This window comes from Natrix helvetica, assembly GCF_964273705.1.
Source record: "Natrix helvetica genome assembly, chromosome: 2".
Lineage (NCBI taxonomy): Eukaryota > Metazoa > Chordata > Lepidosauria > Squamata > Natricidae > Natrix > Natrix helvetica.
The window spans coordinates 27,212,804-27,233,313 of record NC_138552.1 but is presented as its reverse complement, the minus strand read 5'-3'; the positions used below and the strand labels follow the sequence as shown (position 1 = coordinate 27,233,313).

The 20,510-nt window shown below is 41.1% G+C and overlaps 1 protein-coding gene across 1 annotated transcript; it reads right to left on the bottom strand.

The window, feature by feature from the left end:
- Positions 1 to 1,141: 1,141 nt before the first annotated feature.
- LOC309385808 (granzyme A-like) lies at positions 1,142 to 7,071 on the bottom strand. Its single transcript, XM_081940538.1, has 5 exons — positions 6,969 to 7,071; positions 5,161 to 5,305; positions 4,474 to 4,609; positions 3,045 to 3,311; positions 1,142 to 1,378 (listed from the first exon to the last, which is right to left on the bottom strand). Exons 1-5 carry the CDS (start codon positions 7,027 to 7,029, stop codon positions 1,226 to 1,228), a joined length of 762 nt encoding a protein of 253 aa, XP_081796664.1. The 5' UTR covers positions 7,030 to 7,071; the 3' UTR covers positions 1,142 to 1,225.
- Between the last annotated feature and the right edge of the window lie 13,439 nt (positions 7,072 to 20,510).

The following is a 20,510-nucleotide window of genomic DNA, read 5'->3' as shown; positions in this document are numbered from 1 at the left end:
AAGGAGAAAGCTTTGCAGTTCTACTCTCATTGTAATATAATTGGATCTCTATTCTGTTCGGCTCTTTGGAAAATGATAAAAACGGAAGCGGATAAATTTACCACGCCCTTTATCAGTGCTAGGTGCTACTATTTGAAATGATCCACAGAGAATCTTGCAAGCCAATAGATACATTATGAAAGGTTCTAGTCAAGTCTGCTTTGAGGTTAGGCATTATTATTGTTTTAACTTGCAGAGCACATTCACATGATTTTGGTGATACAATCTGTCAGCTGAGAACACTTTCAGTCCACTTATTTAGGATCCAGCCCCTCAGTAGATGAACTAAAATGGTTAACCCTTCTTCCTCATCCTATTTGTGACTAGAGTGCAAGTCCTATCACATTTATCGTAAGCATTTGGCTTTCTCTGTACATATCCTGGAGGAAGTGTATAGAGCTCTCTGTTCTAATTTCTACCCAAATCCTTAACAAAAGTCAAGATCACTCCTTGACCCCTTTCTTTCGAGCAGTGCATGAAAAAAATTGAGCTTGTTGGCTTGGTGTCCTCTCACTTCCTCCACCGTATGTTTATCATATATGTCATGCCTTACAGATAAACTACTCTTGAAGTCAATCCCTTGCCTCATATCTTCAATTATAAGAGAAGTTCAATTATGTTATGCCACCCCATAGAAGGGCATTTAGAGGCCATTCCCAGCACAGAAATTCATTCTTCCAAATGCAGAAAAAGTCTGAAGTTTGCCACAAGTAAACACTGGATACATAGGATAGATGAACAACGACAACAAAAGAACCAATAACAAGATGGTTTTCAACAAGGATTTATTTTCTTCTGCTTTCTGGAAATAAACTACCATTCCATTTATGATAAACATGGGAATAATTTTACCTAGCAGAGTAAGTGCACACACAAAAATAAAGAGAAAAATAAAGAGAAATACTTTCTAGAAATTTGTGCTTAGCTTTTATAAAGGAAAGAAAACTGTTTCAAAATTGCATTTAAATAGAAAACCTAAATATCCAAACTGATCAGTTACCCTCTAGATGAATTTATCTGAAATTGCTGTTACTTTTAGGTGGCAGGCTCAATGTTTTTGTGTTGGCTCAGTATTGTGTGACTAGTCAAATGCATTTGGATGGAAAAGGCTGGTAAAGATTGTCTTAAAGGAATTATAATGAATGAATATAATAAAAAAGAATGTCAACATCAAATGATAATTCTATTAATTGCTTTGTATAACACTATTTATCCAATTCGAATATTTATCTGTCAGACGTGTGTAGACCCCAGGATACTGAGGCTTTGCACATCCTCTACCAAAGGAAACGATGCCTCTTTGTTCCCCTTTGCAAATCAAAGGACCACCAGAATCACCCTGCGCAAGGGAGAAAAAGGGGTGGGTGGAGAGAAGAGAAATTTTGCATTATTTGCAGTAACCATATTTAATTTATTTATTCATTAAATCTCTATGCTGCCCATCTGACTGATACAACGACTCTGTATGCTCTTCTCTTTTAGGGGACAATTATAATATACAATAATGAAGGATTCAGCCATTGCCATCTCCTGGTTAGACTACTGTAGTTCACTTTACAAGACACTGGCCCAAAGATGATTCAGAAGCTGAAATTTGCACCAAGTGCACAGGCCTTCTTGCTGACTTTTGCTAACCAACTTAGCCAAAAATGATAACAGCTCAATGGGAGATGCTCTGGTTCCTGACAGGTTTTGTTCAAATTCAAGAGGCTTGTTCTTGTATATAAAGCTCTAAGTAGTTTGAGCCTTGGTTATCTTTGGGACTGTATCCTTCCAATTTTGGCTGGCTGGGAGGGGGCCCTGCAATTGCCCCATTCATGTGACTGGAAAAAGGGGCCAGAGGATGCTTTCTCAGTAGGCGAACGCTCACTCTAGTATACCTTCACCCTCCAAGGTCAGAAGTGGAGAAATATGCCCATCCTGGTCACAGAACCAACCTTCTGCCATGAAGCATGTAAAAAAGTGGCAGGACTTCAATTGCCTGATTTTGGCTTTCATATTGACTATTTGTCACACTCTGCAAACCCCCCCCCCCCCCCCCAAGACTGAGTGTCTTTCTCTGTCTCTGTTCTGTCTACCTCTCTCAATCAAGCCTATCTTGCAGAGTTAATAGGTTGGGAAAAGGTGAAAAGAGGGAATGCTTGATGGAAATGCACCGAATAGACAAATAAACCTAAATCTAAAATGGCACTGTTTAGAAAATAGCTTTATTTCTGACTGTACATATATACTTGTCCTTATTTCACATTCCCAGAACCTGAATTTAAGCCAATATATATATATTTCCCAACACCTTTGAAGGAGAAGCAGAGGGGAGAGGAAACAGGTGCGAGTGTTTCTGTGTGCATGTATCTGTCTGTGTGTTTGTGCTTTAGCTCACTCCCATCACTGCTTTCTTGATGAGGAAATGACCAAATACATTTAGTTGCATAAAGATACAATCTATTCTGCAAGTGTGAATTCTGAATAGGTGAAGAATGTAGCCACATTTAGGCAGACAAGGTGCCAGCTACACTTCAGACTAGTGTTCCAAAAAATTCATATTCTCTTGTGCCCCCCCCCCCCAAGTGCTCCATTGATAGTTACAGGTAGTCCTTGACAGTTCATTTAGTTCATTCAAAGTTGCAAAGTTCATCTAACAACTGTGGCAAGAAAGTTTGCAAAATGAAGTAAAATTCACTTAATAACTGTCTTACTTGGCAACAGAATTTTTGGCTTCAGTCGGGCTCATATGTCAAGGACTGCCTGTACTTTTTAAAAAAGATTCATCACATACCATAATGCTGTCAATCTAGAAGGATATATAATTCCAGATTTTTTTTTGCAATTGACTTTATGATGGGAAGATATTACTAATTTTACAGTTGTTATTCCTGTAGTGTAGGACTTTGATTTTTTAGAACACTAGAAGCATGCAAGTAGGATTACTTATTCATTCAAATTCTGCTTTCTGTATACTATTTTTGAATTTCAAACATTCAGAGTAGGTAGATAGATATACTTACAGTGCATGCATCCTTGCCTCCTCTCTCGTCACCGGCACAGACCATAGTCATTGTCACTTTTGGCTTGGAATTATAGTGCTTTTGATCATTGCAGGTATTTCTTGCAATGACAGTGACATTAACTTCACGGAGGACATCTGATGGTCTTCTACTCTCAGTAATTCCCCAACCAGCTACCAGACACTGTGTTCCTGGCTTGAGGTCACCATACACCCGAGGAAGCTTGACGATGGCGACCTTCTTGTTAAGTTTTGCTTGTTTATTAAGCTTAAATGAGACAAGAGGCAAAAAAGAGTAACCCTTATATTAACAGTCAATATGGTGTGTAATGCCTCATATGTTAGACTTGCACCTTGGAGAGTCACCCTATCTCAGCCTGACATACATTACAATATTGTGCAGACACAATGGGTCTGGGAAGCAACATTATATCATCTGAGCCCCTTGCAATAAAAACAAAGTATAATAGTAACGAGATTAATACTTTGAACTTCTTCAATATGGGTAATTTCACATCTGATGATCATTTATATAGAAATAAGAATTCTTTCCTCCTGCTCTCCATCTCTGAAATGAAAGTGAAAAGCATTTTTTCCAACACATAAGTGTGATAATATTCTTTATTTCACTGCTGCCATCGTCAGTGGTGGTTCCTATGCCAATGAAATGGGCCTCAAATGTTAGGCTCTTCTTACAGGCTGCTTGTCAGCTCTTTGAGGTAGGCCAGATCAACACCATGACCCAATAATTGTCTCTTTTACTCCCCCTCCCTTCTCAAGGCTAGAGCTAAATTCCTTGTACACTGCCTTCTGCAAAGGTATGTATAACTGTGTCAGGGCTGCCTCCATCCGTTCCCTAAGAAAGAAAAACCCTTGGCTCCAGAGATTCAGAGAAAAGGTACCCTTATCTTGAGAGAACTGAATGCGACAAGTTTCAGGCAAGATCTGAGGCCAAAGCGCACGAAGCAGCAAATAAAACAAATTATAGAGCACAACCCCCTTGTAACTAGGCAACTCTGGCTCTTCATACCTAAGTTAGAAGAAATGGCCTTGGAGAAATAAGCAAAGCCCAGACCGTAGTTGCAAAACTGTAATGGAAAATTCTCCACTGACCCCACCCCCATGGCAGCTAGCAGCAGGGTAGCTGATATTCGGTCCCCCATAACAGAGGTATTAGGCATACATATAAAATTTATACAATTAAAACAAACAACACATCTCAACAATGATCTTAATGATCTCAATGAATCATGAAGGAAAATAAAAGTCATAAAATTCAGCATGAGTTATTTAACAACCATCTCGCTTATCAATGGAAGTTCCAGTCCCAAATGTGGTTGCAAGTTAAGGACTCCCTGTACCCTTAAAGAAAAGGAGAAACCATTTTTGCTGTCCTTGTATATTATTTATGTATAACCCTTAGAATATACCTGAAGAAGCATAATGTCATTCTGCTTTGTGACCCTATCAAAGCCCGGGTAAGAAATTTTCTTATTAACTTTGAAAACTTGTTTTGTTGTGTCTTTTTCTGAATGAATTCCAAGAATAACTTCAGTTTTGTTTGTTCTAAAAAGCAAAGAGGGCAAATAAGAATTGAGTAAAGTTCATTTCTAACAAGGATAATATGTTATAATTTCAGCTGAAGCATATCAAGTTTTATCATTTGGCAGTTCAATCGACTATATTTCTTCGGAAGTAAATTCTACTATATTTAACTGTTTATATCAGAATTATTCTTATTGGGTTTTATGATCATGGAATTAGAAAAGCAGTATGAGAAACCAATATTGCATATGATTACTGTGGTGAGATTATTGCATGCAAGAGGTTGGGAAAGTAATGAAATATCTATGATGGAGCATTGGATTATAACATTAACTGAACTTGAAAAAATAGCAAAGTCTTTCCAGTCTGGATTCAGGAAAAGAAAAAAAATAATTCTTTTGAAAACTAGTAACTTTACATAGAGAAGAAAGAAGAAAAGATTAAATTGATGATTTTTTTCATTTGGGAATTAAAAAGGGTCAGAGAATAATGAAAATAATAAAGTGATAATTACTTGATAGAAAGAATGTGTGTGTCTGTGTATGTGTTTATTTATTTATTTCCAAACTTACATTATGCAGTGAGCTGCTGTTAATACCCAGTTTGGTTTGACCAGGGTCCCCCCACAAAGGCGCCCCCTTGAGCCTTTGATCTTGGCCATAAAAGGTCTTGAATGTGGAATTGATTCTTTTCCTCCAATGATCTGGGCACAGTGATCTAAATACAATGAAGAAGCCAAGCTAATCATGAATCACAAAATACAATTTAAGTTAATCCATTAGCTAAAGAGGAAAAAGGAGCCAAAACAACATGCAAATGTTTCACCATACAAAGTGCTCAAAGTTTGTGTTATGGTGGCTTATCACCAACCGATCAAAGCAATCTTGGGGTTTTTTTGCACTTATTAATACATTTCACACATTTCATACATTTTAGATTGCAGCACTTCCAGTTTTGGCATGCTTATCTTGGACTTTTAGGGATTTCATCTGGAGGACACGGGATTGAAGAAGTACAGTTACATACCTTGAAGCTTATAAAATGTGGACATTGCTGGATCCTTCTATTGTGGTTGCTAATGGCTAAATTTAATGATTACCTTTCAGATTTCTGTAAAAAGTGTATTTTTTTGTATGACATGTTGTATACTGAATATCTCAATGAATTGTCATATGTGTTACTCCCCAATGTTACCGGATAGCTTGACAATCCTATTCTAAAAACTAAATGTTCTGGATGCTTTCTCGACTATATTGTTTCTCATGAAATGCCTAAAATTAAGTACCAATTAATTTTAAATTAAAGTTTAAATTAAACTTAATAAACTAAGTGTATTTTTAAATAAAATGTCTTTATTGATGGATACAATGCAAAATTATCAACTAAGAATTTCATTTATTTTGTGCTACAGATATATTAAAAGAAACAGAACAGAGAAACAAATAAAAGAGTAAAGAACACAGAAAAGATAAGGATAACAACCACAAAAGTTCTCTCTCTCTCTCTCTCTCTCCCCCCCTCCCCCCCTCTATCTCCTTCATCCAGGCCTTTGCTGAGGAAGATTGACACTTTTCCTTTTTTCTTATTCTCATCTGGGTTTGTATTCTCTGCCAACACTTTCATAATAACTAATTCAGGAGCTACATCTCCAATTAATCAACAGAATTGCCAATGCAGCTCTGCTGCACAAACTCAAAGGGAAAAAGCAATACAAAGGTAGTGAACTTATTCATTACTGATAAGTAATGTTGCCCTTATACTTAGAAACGATGGGTTTCTGATGCAATAATATAAATCCTTAATAATTAACTATTGCAATTTGTATGCAAGGATAAACCCGATATTTTACTTAAGTTGTTCTTTCCTGACACAATTCTAAACTCTGGCATTATGTGGGTCAGGTGTGATATGGTCAAAAGCAAAAATCTGATTGGTCTGATCCTGGATCCGCCCCTTAAAGAGTGATTCTCAACCTGTGAGGTTGGTGAACAGATGTCAAATTTGGACTTTGGACCTCTTCTGTGTGTAGAAATGTATGGTTGTGTTTGTGCATGTATATAAAACTATATGCAGTACATATATCCTGAATCTTACAATAGTTGCATTTTTTCATTGCTCATGGCTTTTCTTGTATCTGTAATAAAACTATCCTCTTAAGAACTGTAGCTTTGACTCTCTCCTGTGGTCCTTCTACTGTCAGTATCAGTTCAGCCTGAAGGAGATCTGAGCTATTTCCTCTTGATCGCTGCCCAAATTCAAGGAGAAATCCATATATTTGAAACAAACTGTGTAACTTATCTGCTTACCCTTTCATTGATTGTTCTGAAGTGACGTTATCATAAATGGAATGAAAAAAAAAGTAGTATAATGTAGCACTTACCTCTGGGAATGCCGAGGAGAAAAATCACAACAGTGATCCACAAGCCCTTTAGAAGAACCATCTTAGCTTTTGTGTGTTTCTCCACATCAAAGTACAGAATGTATATATATATATACTGAGGATGGTAAGGAAGTGGTTGCTGGCTTCATCCTACAAAGGGTGTTTTTTTACACATTATGAAACCGGAACACTACTAAGATGTTCAAATTTACTGTATTTTCTTTTTCATTTCTAGTAAGAGGACTTTGTCATACTTAACTAACATGGTTAATGAGGTGGAAAGCAAAAGATATGAGAACACTTGTTAAGTTTTCATGTTTGCATTTAACAGTGTGAGAGAGATGCGTGGTTTGGCTTGCTGAGTAAAAATTGTTGGACGAGGCTATTGAACCAAGTAAAACATCACATATAGCTGATAATTTCCTCTTTATTCAGATAAAAGGTTGCATTAATAAAAGAAATATTAATTTCTTAAATGTCCAGTCTTCATACATGAAGATAAAATGTTTGATGTGTGGTTGCTCCTCCAGCCCCATTTTGAGAATATCATCATATAACGAAGACATTCTCTAGAGAACTCTTATTAATTCAGTGAGTGATGATTCTGCATGGACAATTTTGATGAAACAAAAGTCATTCTAAATATAACTTGTTTGATGTGTCTTCTTCCCCCATCATTTCCATTAACAAAGACAACTCCAGCTTTTCTTTTGAAATGCTTCAGTTTTCAAAATGATAGCCTGATTGTTATAGGGTGACTATCCTAAGCTCTATAGCAGTGATGGCGAACCTATGGCACGCATGCCACAGGTGGCACATGGAGCCATTTGTCAGGGCATGCGAGGAGCTGCCCTGTCAGCTGGCCAGCGCGCATGTGCGTGCTGGCCAGCTGAGTTCACCCATTTTTCGCCCTCCCCAGGCTCCAGAGCCTTTATAGGAGCCTGGGGAGGGCGAAAAGAGCCTCCACCCCGGAGGCCCTCCGGAGCTTCATGAGCTTCCCAGGAGTACAAAAAACCGGCCCTACAGGCAAACCGGAAGTTCGGGAAGGTTCCTTAAGCCTTCGGAGCGCTCAAAACAACCCTCCGAGCAAACCAGAAGTGACTTCCGGTTTGCTCAGAGGGTCGTTTTGACTGAGGGTCCCTCAAGCCTCCGGAGGGCTTCCAGGGGGGGCAGGGGAGGCTGTTTTCGCCCTCCCCAGGCTCCTATAAAGCCTCTGGAGCCTGGGGAGGGCAAAAAAAGCATGCCACAAATGGGAGTCGCGCCTGTAGTGCACGCATGCACTGGGGGGTCACGCATTGCATTATGGGTGTGGCACATCCGCACACTACCCCCCTGCGCTCCCCCCACTTATGGCACGCGAGCCAAAAAAGGTTTGCCATTGATGCTCTATAGTATTGCTGCCATCCAGGGAGTTTTCATTACTCTTCTGCCTCCTGGCACCTTTGCTCATCTTAAGCATTTCATATCCTTTAGAAAACCAGGCATTATAGCATCTTTATTCAGTCTCCTCTCTATCTCCTCTTAGAAAAAGTTAGTGTCTTTTGTTATATTCATGGAATTTCCATGCTATCAATACATTATTTATCGTAGCTCATAAGGGCTTTAAGAAAGCAAGCAGTGCTATACCGCCAAGTCTGTTATCAATTTGGAGCATATACATACAAATGCTTGTAACCATTCAGAAAGTTTTATGCTGGTCATTTGAGGACCAGATTTGCCATCATGGCCATCCTGGATCATGCTGCTGCATCTATTTATCTGGCTAGCTTAAGGTTGTTGTTTTTCCCCAAAAAAAGTCTCCTGTAAAATGCCTTCCTATGCAATCAGTGCCTCCATTTGCAGAGAAGGCATTATGCCAGTTTCACTGGGTGGGCAGCTGAGTGAAAATGGGCGAATTTGTTTCAGAGATGATGGCATCTTCCTTCTCTACCTTATGAATACAACGTGGCAAGATCCTTCTAAGCATCCTAGTCCATTGGCTTCATGTTCAATAAAATGGGATGGAGAGACCTTAGCTAATTTGTTTAATTTGGTTACCTGTGGGTCCAGGGGCATCTGCAGAGGGAGTTTAAAAAGGCAAAATGGTGGCTGTAAGTGCACAGTTGAAGCTCCACACGTTTTTACATTTATCATGTTACAAGGCACATAAAAAAGAAAAGGGGGTTTGATCAATGAGACACAATAACCATCTTGATTTTCTTGAAGCCCTCCTCTTATGTGGATCCCCCAGTGGCTATAGCCATTTCTTTTTCTATATTTACATAGGAGTCAGCTCTCATTACTTGTCCCAGCTTCTGCCAACCTAGCAGTTCAAAAGCATGTAAAAATGCAAGTAGAAAAATAGGAACCACATTTGGTGGAAGGTAAAAGCGTTCCGTGTGCCTTTGGCCTTTAGTCATGCCAGCCAAATGACCACAGAGACGTCTTTGGAAGGTGCTGGCTCTTTGGCTTTGAAACTGAGAATTGTGTCAAATGCTTGTCTAGTCAACCCGAGCTTAGAGCTAGTCAAAATTTGCTAAGGACTAGAAAATTCTTATATCAGCATATTAAGTTGTTATAAATCACCGGTGAAGAAATTACCTCAGAGCAACACCGAGTTAATGTCACATATTTTTCTGCCCACTAGAGGGCTCACACACACACACACACATATATCTTGTATATTCAGTCATGTTGCTGGATTACATTGTTCCCTTATCCCTTTCTAGTTAGATGAGACATTTTACCATCTTTCAAATAAACTGGGTTTCCAAAGAGTTCTTGTATTATGAGATTACACAAATTATACTCTATCCAAGTTTACCTGCCTTATTTCCAACATGTTGCAGAAGATACCATAAAGGTACTTTTTTTAGAAAGAAGGTTGCAGTCTACTATCTAATACTCATTTGTGAAAAAAATGACCTTGTGCTGAAGAATAAACTTTTGCCTTGTTAGAGTAAAAAATATAGGGCATTCTGGTGATGTAATGGTAGGGAGGTGGGAAAGACCTGGGAGACCAAGCAAAGAGACACTGTGAAGAGAATGGTCAGGTAAGAGTCAGAAAAACACAGTTACATGATAGGCAGAACAAGGGACTCAGGAGAGACCCTCCCTAGTTTCTTGGGCTGTAAAGGAGATGAGGGAGAATTAAACTTTCAGACCGGTGGTGGGTTCCTATCAGTTAGGACCAGTTCGGCCGAACCAGTAGTGGTTTGGCGGCCCAGGTCGCTAGAACTGGCAGCGACCCATTATTTTATTTATTTATTTTATTACACTTATAAGCCACTCCCTATCCTCGAAGGGACTCGGGGCGGCGTACAATAAATACATATCATATGTTACACAGGAGGAGGTATAAAAACTCACAACAACAATTATAAAATAACACAATAATTACAATAATTAATGGAGTTAAAAACATTAAAATACCCTAAAATTTAAAATTGCCAGGGGGATTAGAGGATAGAGCTATGGTTACACCAGGCCGGCTAGTTGGAACAGGTGGGTCTTGAGTTTCTTGCGGAAGAAGCGGAGATCAGTAGTAGTCCTAATGTCGGGGGGAGGTCATTCCAGAGCGCTGGGCCCATCACAGAGAAGGCCCTGCTCCTGGGCGCTGCCCTCTGGCACTGCTTCGTGGACGGCACCCGGAGGAGTCCCTCTCTGTGAGAGCGAATTGGTCGCAGGCCTGTCACGCCCCTGAATTGGTTCCCTGGTTGCCGTAGTCACCGCCACCATATTGTTTTTCCAGTGACGTGCGGTGAGGGTTATGGCTGGGGAGGCTGGTGACGTCATCAGGAAGGCGGGGAATGGGACCACGTGTGCAGCACACGTGGTCTCATTCTCCGCCTTCCTGAGTGAACATTAAGGGGACCGCGGCGTAGCATTGCTTCCTCCACCGGCACCAGTCCCTTCCGCCCCCCACTCCTTCAAGGTCTCCCACCACCGAAAGCCTGATCCCCAGGTCCCTCGGGCAAGGTTTGAGCGGGGTGAATGGGAAAGCAACGAAAGGGGCTGCGCTTTCACCCCGCTCAAGCCTTGCCGCCTGCAGCCACCGCCCGCCCTCGCTGCCCCTTTCGTTGCTTGCCCGCCCACCTCTAAGGCACGCCAAAGCCTCCTTCGTCCCCCCCAGCGCGCGCCCTTTTTATTTCCCGTGACACCCCCCCCCCATTTTGGGAAAGCTTTCCCCATTGCCTGGGGGGTGAGGGGGGCGGCTCCTCTCCCCCCACTCCCTCCGTCCCTGCCTCTCTCCTCAGCCCCAAAGCTCCGTCCGCGCGACTCACTTCCAAGGCGGTGGCTGCTCCATTCCGCTTCGGCTCTGGAAGCGACCGAAGATCAGGCTGCGTCGCTCGCTCGCTCGCCGGACTGCCTCGGCGCCATTCTGGCTACCTCCGTCCATCTGCGCCCAGGAGCTGTGGAGGCAGAAATGTTGTCGGCGCCTCCGGATGACGAACCAGTCGCTTGCTTTCGTCATCGGGAGGCCGATAACATTTCTGCCTCCGCAGCTCCCGGGCGCGGATGGACGGAGGTAGCCAGAATGGCGCCGAGGCAGTCCGGTGGACGAGTGACCGAAGATCTCGCTGCCTCGCTCGCTCGCTTGCTCGTTCGCCCGCCGGACTGCTTCGGCGCCATTCTGGCTACCTCTGTCCATCCGCGCCTGGGAGCTGTGGAGGCAGAAATGTTGTCGGCGCCTCCGGATGACGAACCAGTCGCTTGCTTTCGTCATCGGGAGGCCAATAACATTTCTGCCTCCGCAGCTCCCGGGCGCGGATGGACGGAGGTAGCCAGAATGGCGCCGAGGCAGTCTGGCGGACGAGTGACCGAAGATCTCGCTGCCTCGCTCGAGCGAGCGAGCGAGCAAGCGAGGCAGCGAGATCTTCGGTCACTCGTCCGCCAGACTGCCTCGGCGCCATTCTGGCTACCTCCGTCCATCCGCGCCCGGGAGCTGCGGAGGCAGAAATGTTATTGGCCTCCCGATGACGAAAGCAAGCGACTGGTTCGTCATCCGGAGGCGCCGACAACATTTCTGCCTCCACAGCTCCCGGGCGCGGATGGACAGAGGTAGCCAGAATGGCGCCGAAGCAGTCCGGCGGGCGAACGAGCAAGCGAGCGAGCGAGGCAGCGAGATCTTCGGTCACTCGTCCACCGGACTGCCTCGGCGCCATTCTGGCTACCTCCGTCCGGCCGCGCCCAGGAGCTGCGGAGGCAGAAATGTTGTCGGCCTCCCGATGATGAAAGCAAGCGACTGGGTTCGTCATCCGGAAGCGCCGACAACATTTCTGCCTCCGCAGCTCCCGGGCACGGCCGGACGGATGTATATAATATTATATATATATGGTATATAATATTATATACTATTATTCCATGAAGAGAGGTGAGGCCCTGCCTCCCTTGCCTCCACTGACCGCACGTCACTGTGTTTTTCAGTTCTGTGTATGCGCAGAACAATTTTTATTGCATTGTGCATGTGCACACAGTGTGCATCAAGCATACACGTGCAAAGTGCGCACACAAGCGAACCAACAGTAGTGCCGATTGGAACCCACCCCTGTTTTAGACTTGCACGACTCTGTCAATGTAGCCTTATAAAAGAATTACTGTATTTTTCGGAGTATAAGACGTACTTTTTTCCCTCAAAAAAGAGGGTGAAAATCTGGATGTGTCTTATATACTGAATACAGCATTTTTGGCCTCCAAAAACTCTGCCTACTCTTAAACCCAAATTCTTAATTCACCTATGTTGTACCAAAATAAACTGGGATCAAACTTTATACACTTTTCTGTACATGGAGCTGTTCAGAATGGCCAACCATCAGAGACTTCTAGGTATTGTAATCTTGATAAACCTGGAGACATTATGTTGAACAATGCTGGTACAAATGATCAAAATATTATTTTAACTTCTTAAATTGTATTCTTATTAGGTTATCATAGCTGGGCTCCAAAAATCCAAATGACCATTAGACAATGGTCTTCTTTTGTTGCCTTCTAGTTGTTGTGTAGGCTGTTCTTTGCCAAATTTGGCAGCCCTATTTCTTTTGAACACTCTTATTTTTGCATTCTACTGGTCAGTTTCCACAACTGTATGGTATATTAGTGAAGTCTACTTGTTACCTTTTGAGGGCATTCATAAGAAAGGCTCGTCATGACTAAACAAAGTGACCTATTTAATCTCCTTTTTTGCTTTAGCTAAAAAGGCTAAATAAATGCTTTTAATTCCATTGAGATTTTAGTGGCCTCATTGTAGTTAGAATTGCTGTCCTTTAAAATAATCTAATGAGGAATTTGAGAATCAGGACCCAGAAACTATGATATTAAATATGCTTATATTATAATGGCATGTTCTCACAAGGTCTTTGAGATTATATGGGGCTCTCCATATTCCACGCAAGTTTCATCCTCCCTTCTTTTTGTTGTTACAATATTTTTTTTGCTGTGAAGTGAACAATGCTGAGATGAATATAAAAAGGAGGGTTTTTTTTGGAAAAGGAATGTTTTGAGAATGGACCCTGTTCTCTGTAGCTAAGATAAATCTTTGGTTTATCTTCCTAATAGATTCAATTATTCACATGGCTGTGCTATCAAAGAAAACTTCCTTTTGGTAATGTGATCTGAGAGTAAGGAAAAAAATGTTTACAGAACTGGGATTCCCAGTTTCCCAGTTTGCAACAATGCCTCCAACATACAAATTACCTTTGCTATTCAAGGAGCGGCATTTCTTCTTGTTTCAGCACTTCTGTGATTAGCATTGAGTTATACCTCTGTCCAAAAAAAGTTCTACAAAACACCTTTGGACTCTATGCTGCTACAAATAATAAAGCAATTCTGTTCTTGCTTCCTTCCTGTTGCCTTTACCCACAGCTGCATTTCTACTGCTTTAATTCATTTTTTCTTTAAGAAGAATAATCTTCAAAATCAAAACTCTATTTTATGATGGAATGATCAAAAGGTAGATTGGTATGGAATGGAGGAGAATGGAAATAAATGCAAAATGGCACAACAGAAAAGTTATTTAACAATATGCAATAAGGGAAATATAGAAGAAGCAGGTTAAATGCATCATAAACACATACGTTTATTTGCCCAAAACAAAACCCCAAATTAAAATGGCATTCTTTCTAGTTTATACAGACGGTGTAAGATTTGTTTCTTTCTGATCAGCTTTCTAGGCCATCTATTTCCAAATGACTGTGGGCAGCTTGACTTATGCAAGACTTACAAAAGCAACAATAAAAACCCTACCCTAAATAATGATATCTAGGGAACAGACATCAACCACCAGATGAAAAGAAGTGTAGTAGACCTTTCAGAGTTTTCAGTAGACCTTTTTATGTGCATCTTATAAAGATGCTCATAAAGAGTCATTTCAAATGTTTGCAGAAAACATGTCAGGGCATAAAGTAAACAGGAGTATGAAATTAAATTCGAAGATAAGTACTGATCCTGCCACTTCCATCTTCATAAATGCTGCTGCTTATGGCCAAATTAGTGTTATCCAACTGTTCCTGAGCCAATAGAGAAAGATACTGAGATAAAACCTCCTGCCTTGATCTCATTCTATAGTGTGGTTGGTGAAAGATGCTGTCCTTTTTTCCCCACTGCCGAAAGCAGATTGGTGGCTTACATTCCTCTCCCATCAAGAGTCCACAGCAGAAAAACAGCTACCAATAATTCATCCTAATATATTAAGTGTGATAAGTTAAGAGGGATGCTTAGCAACCTATCAAGATGCACAATTAGATGTGACAAGTGCAAGGGCAGTTGTGGGAAGAAGAGGGAGGAAGATCTTGTGTCAGTTTTCAGCTACAAATCAGACTGGAATCACTGACAAATTCATAAGGAAATCCAAGAACCGAAAATAAGCACCATTTATTGAAGAATGATGGTAAGTATCCCTAACCAAAAGAATTCCAGCAATTGCAATTCTTCAAAAAGTAACCTTGTTCTTAAAAAAATAGATTCAAACAATCATTTTTCTATCCCTCCCACCTAACAGGCTGGCTTGTTTCCACCTATTTTTTGTTTTTGCAATGGTCAGATTTGTTTTTCATCCTTTTTTAATGGCATCTCCAATGCTCCCCACAGCCTCTCTTCTGTTTCTGTTACCTCTATCTGGATGATTTGTGATCATGGATATAGTGCTCATTTGAAAATAGCCTGGCTGGCAGATAGAAGACACTGAATGGGGAGTACAGAGGAAGATCAAAGAATAATTGCTATTGAGTGAGCTATGCTCCTTACTAGTGCATGGTGGTAGCTCAGTGACCATGTTCTGATCTCTCATGATTGGCAGTGCTTGGAAAGGGCCACCGGATGACCATGGAGAACACATGCACTACAATGTATTGATAGTTCATTGAACTTTTAAAATCATCACCTGGCATCTTAAGCTACCAAAGCCTGAATGGGATGCTCAAATTGGTGTCTGTAGCCCTCTCCCCCCATGGGAATAATTAGTGTTGAAAGTACATGTGAGTAGGGAGTGTTGCTCAGTCAGGGAGATGGTTGTACCACTCTTGATGAAGACTTAAGCAATAGTAAGATAATTTAAAAAACATAGAAACTTTTGCTGGTCGAAGCTGTTGAAAACTGCAACAAACATAATTCCCATTCTTAGTTGATGTTCTGGGATGCATAGGACTAGCACTCCTATGAAGAAAATGTTGTACCTACATTTAAAAACAGGGCCATCCCTCTTTCAAAAGAGTGCTAAATCTATATTAGAAAATTCTATGGAAAGCATTGATCAGATATTAAGGCAGAGGGCTCCAAACTTGGAAACTTTAGGACTTGTGGACTTCACCTCCCAAATTTTCCCCGCCAGCATAGGACAGTCTGGTTGAGGAATTGTGAGAGTTGAAAGTTCGCATGTCTTAAAGTTGCCAAGTATGGAGACTCCTACATTAGAGGCAGATGTCTCTGTAGAAGTGAGGTGCCTAATCTGTCCTGCAGCCCAAACCCAATGGCCATGGAGAACAATGCCCAGTGATTGATTGGAGGTGAGGTGAGGCCAGGGTTTCTTGCCTGATGCACCCATAACTGACTGATAGAAATTAAACAAAATTCCAACCTCTGACTTGAATCGGCAACTGCATGATCAGGGAAGCATGTCAGATAACTTCCATGCAAAAATTGGTTTGAGAGAAGAGGGAAAACTCTGACATCTAGCATTGGCTTTAAATTGCTCAAGTATGAATTTGGGAAGAGATGAGGACAAAGTTATAAGGGCATGGGAGGAGAAGTGGTTAGTTAAGCAATGTTCATTTTGGGATTGGGGCAAATGAGCAAGAGTGGAACTCTTTCCAACTGTAGGGAATCCAATGTAATATCTTCTGTTTTTCTCTTCAGCAGCTGCCTATCTTCAAAATACACCCTGGATATTCAGGGTACCTCTGTATCCAAATTTCTTTCAGAGATTTGGGAAGAAAGAAGAAAGTTTATACCGATTCATTCACATTTGTCTCTCAGTGGAATTACACCAGAGTAATTCTGAGACTTGGCACTGTATCGGGCCTGTCTGTTGTAGCTTCAAAGCCACTTGAAATCACAAAATTCATTTTTTGCTTTGAATAGAATAGAATAGAATTCAATTCTTTATTGGCCAAGTGTGATTGGACACACAAGGAATTTGTCTTTGGTGCATATGCTCTCAGCAAACAAAGAAAAATAAAATAGAATACATTCATCAAGAATCATAAGATACAACACTTAATGATAGTCATAAACTACTAATAAGTAATCCAATAAAACAATATACTGTATATTGTAAAGATACAAGCAACATAATCATAGTCATAAGTGAGAAGAGATAGGTACTAGGAAGGATGAGAAGAATAATAGTAATACAGTCTTAGTAAATTTTTTCACAGTGTTGTGGAAATTAGTTGTTTAGGAGAGTGATGGCATTCGGGGGAAAAACTGTCCTTGTGTCTAGTTGTTCTGCTGTGCAGTGCCCTATAGCCTCATTTTGAGGGTAGAAGTTGAAACAATTTATGTCCAGGATGTGAGTGGTCTGTAGATATTTTCACAGCCCTCTTTTTGACTCATGCAGTATACAGGTCCTCAATGGAAGGCAGATCAATAGCAATTGCTTTTTCTGCAGTTCTAATTATCCATTGAAGTCTGTCTCTGTCTTGTTTGGTTGCAGAGCCAAACCAGATAGTTATAGAAGTGCAGATGACAGACTCAATACTTTCTATGTAGAACAGAATCAGCAGCTCTTTGGGCAGTTTGAGCTTTCTGAGTTGGCACAGAAAGAACATTCTTTGTTGTGCTTTTTTGATGGCATTTTTGATGTTAGGAGTCCATTTTAAGTCTTGAGATATGATGGAAACCTAGAAACCTAAAGGTCTCTACTGTTGATACTGTGTTGTCTAGTATTGTAAGAGATGGTAGTATAAGAGGTTTCTCCTAAAGTCTACCACCATTTCTATGGTTTTGAGTGTTTTTAGTTCAAGATTGCTGTGGTTGCACCACAAGGCTAGTTGTTCAACCTCAAATGTTTCTGCAACATTTAGAGATGCAGCCTTGGGTCATTTTAAGTCTTAGACTAGCCTAATAAGTTTTTAAAAACTGCTCTCTAAACAGCAACCAACAAGCAGGAAAAAAGTAGACATCTCCAGCTTTGTTCCCTAACATAAGGTGACCAGATTTTAACATTGGTAAAGTGGGACACCATTGATCGTGTGTGTGTGTGTGTGTTCTTCATTAAAAATTTGGTCTATATGGAGCAACAAAAATTTTCATAGAACTCAAAATTAGTATTGTAATATATTTTTAAAAAACAATTAACCAATGGAATGACTTGCCACCAGAAGTTGTAAATGCTCCAAGACTGGATGTTTTTAAGAAGAGATTGGACAACCATTTGTCTTAAGTGGTGTGGGGTTTCCTGCCTGAGCAGGGGGTTCGACTAGAAGACCTCCAAGGTCCCTTCCAATTCTTGTTATTCTGACTGCCAAGCGCTCTGGAGTAGGGAGGACCCCAAGGGGAGCAGTTGAGGGTCATTGCCAAAGGAAGGGATGCCTTTCCAGGACAACCACACCACCAAAGCGGGGTGGGGTGGGGGGGAAGCCCAGGACGGAAACTCACCATTGGAAACAGCTCCCGAGGCTCATCCTGCTCCTTCTTTGATCTCTTGACACCGGCCTCTTCGCGGGGGAAGGTAAATCAAGTCAGACCAGCTCTCTCCGAGTGACTTCCGGTTCCTGGGCGGGGCCTCGGGGATGGCGCTCTGGATGGGAATCGGGGCTGCGGAAATTTTGGTTCCGGGAGATTCTAATGGTGCGAGTCTATGGAGATTCTCAGCCATCCCGAAGGTGGTTTTGCAAAAGTAAGGTGACCAGACATCCCGCTTTTGGGGCATTCTTTCCAAAAATCGGGACTTTTTTAAAACGCCGCGGGACACGGGACAAATTGATAAAAATCGGGACTGTCCTGCCAAAAGCGGGACATCTGGTCACCTTACCCTAACATGATATTGTGAACCCCAGAAGGCCTTTACAATACAATAGTAGAGTTGGAAGGGACCTTGGAGGTCTTCTAGTCCAACCCCCTGCCTAGGCAGGAAACCCTATACCGTTTCAGACAAATGGCTATCCAACATCTTCTTAAAGACTTCCAGTGTTGGGGCATTCACAACTTTCTTGTCTTATAATGTAGCCATGGACACAGAGAAGGTTTAAAGCATAACTTACACAAATCTGCCTTGTAGTAACTCCACTCAGCACAGTGGGACCTCCAATAAATATGCCCAGAGCAGGACTTTTTAAAGACATGTGGCTTATCATTATTTTTATTACAGTAAAGGTCTTGCCCGCAAATTGCCACATTTCAAGTGAACATTAAAGTTTCTTAGAAAAGTTTCTCTTTCTTCTTTGTCTTCCAAATGTCTCTTCGTAAGCTAAAGAGGTCAAGAAAACAAGCTAGGCTTTGTATTAGAAAGTAGGGTATGGGCGATGTTAAGCAACTCTTCACAGCTTAACCAGATCACCTCTGAACTTGAATAAGAAGGAATTTCCTGACAGTGAGAACGATTAATCAATGGAACAGCTTGCCTCCCAGAGTTGTGATGCTCCATCACTGGAGGTTTTCATGAAATTGATTGGATGGTATAGGTATCCTGCCTTGGGTCTCTAAAGGTCCCATCCAGCCAGAGTGGTATTCAGCCGGTTCTCTAACCCTAACCCTAACCCAGGTGCAGACATGGCGTATGCACTCACATTTGAGAACCGGTAGGGAAGGTAAGTGAATCCCACTGCTGCTTTCAGCCCTATCATTTTATGATGTCTTCCCATTAACCTCTGCAACCTTTTATACCAAGACTTGGGGATTTCTTAATTAACTCAAAGTGAGCCGCAATTTGGTACCTGGCTCTTAAAAATAGACAACAGACCATTTAAGTTAGTGCAGATGACATTGAATCAATTGAGAAATTGTTTGGAAAGCAAACCTACTTTACCTCATTTCCCCCATCCCTATTTTCAGCGCATGTTTACTTACCTTCTTGCAATCTTGTATCAAGCAGCATTTTTAACACGTTTGCTTTATTTACTTAAAGTAGAATAAAGTAAGTCCTTCACGTTTCTCTTGGGGGGGGGGGGAAATGTCTCCTCACCATCAGCACCCATTGCAAAATTGCACATTCAGGAAATAGGCATAAAATTGCACAGATCACTGCTGATGAACAGACCCTCTCAGCCATATCTTGGAGCGGTGTTTCTCAACTTTGGCAACTTTAAGACCTGTGGACTTCAAGTTCCAGAATTCCCCAGACAGCCATGCCGACTGGGAAATTCTGGGATTTGAAGTTGACAGGCTTTACAGTTGCCAAAGTTGAGAAATACTGCATTAGAGCCCTATTAAAAATCTCAGGCCATATATAATTTTTACATTTAAAACAATGCAGTACCGCGAAGTCGAAGTGACCATACATTCACTTTATATACAACTAGTCTCAACCATTAACTATTAGCCTACTTAGTACAGTGTCTATCCTTCTGCCAATCACAATATATACAGTTAGTTCCAGTCTTGTCACCTTGTCTTATACCAATCATAAAATCTGTTCGGATTCCCCTTTATTTTTTAAGTTCAAGAGTGAGCCTATCTGCTTCCGCACAGGCCAAAATTAATCAATTAATTCCATTTTAATGTTGAGTTTTCCAAAGATACTCTCAAACATTCACTTTTTCAGATTATTGTCCTCCTCCACTTTAAGATCTCTTTTTTTTATTCAAACTTGGAAACAATACCGTGATCTTTAACCTATAATATCTATAGAGAAAATAAACTTCTTTTGGCTTATCTTTCATCTATTTTTATCATCTATTTTAATTAAATTGTTACATTTAATAAAAACCTGTTAATAACTCATTGAAAAGACATACAAAGAGAAATCATGCAAAGGGTAAGGAATGTTGTTGGAATTTCCTTTTTTTAAAGGTCCCCTCCCCTTAGAATTCTATTCCTGGTATCATATTTTGGAATTCATAGCTTGGCTTCCTATTGTAGCACCCCACAGAGTTATGTTTTTAAGAGTACTATGCTTACAGCTTTGTGTAA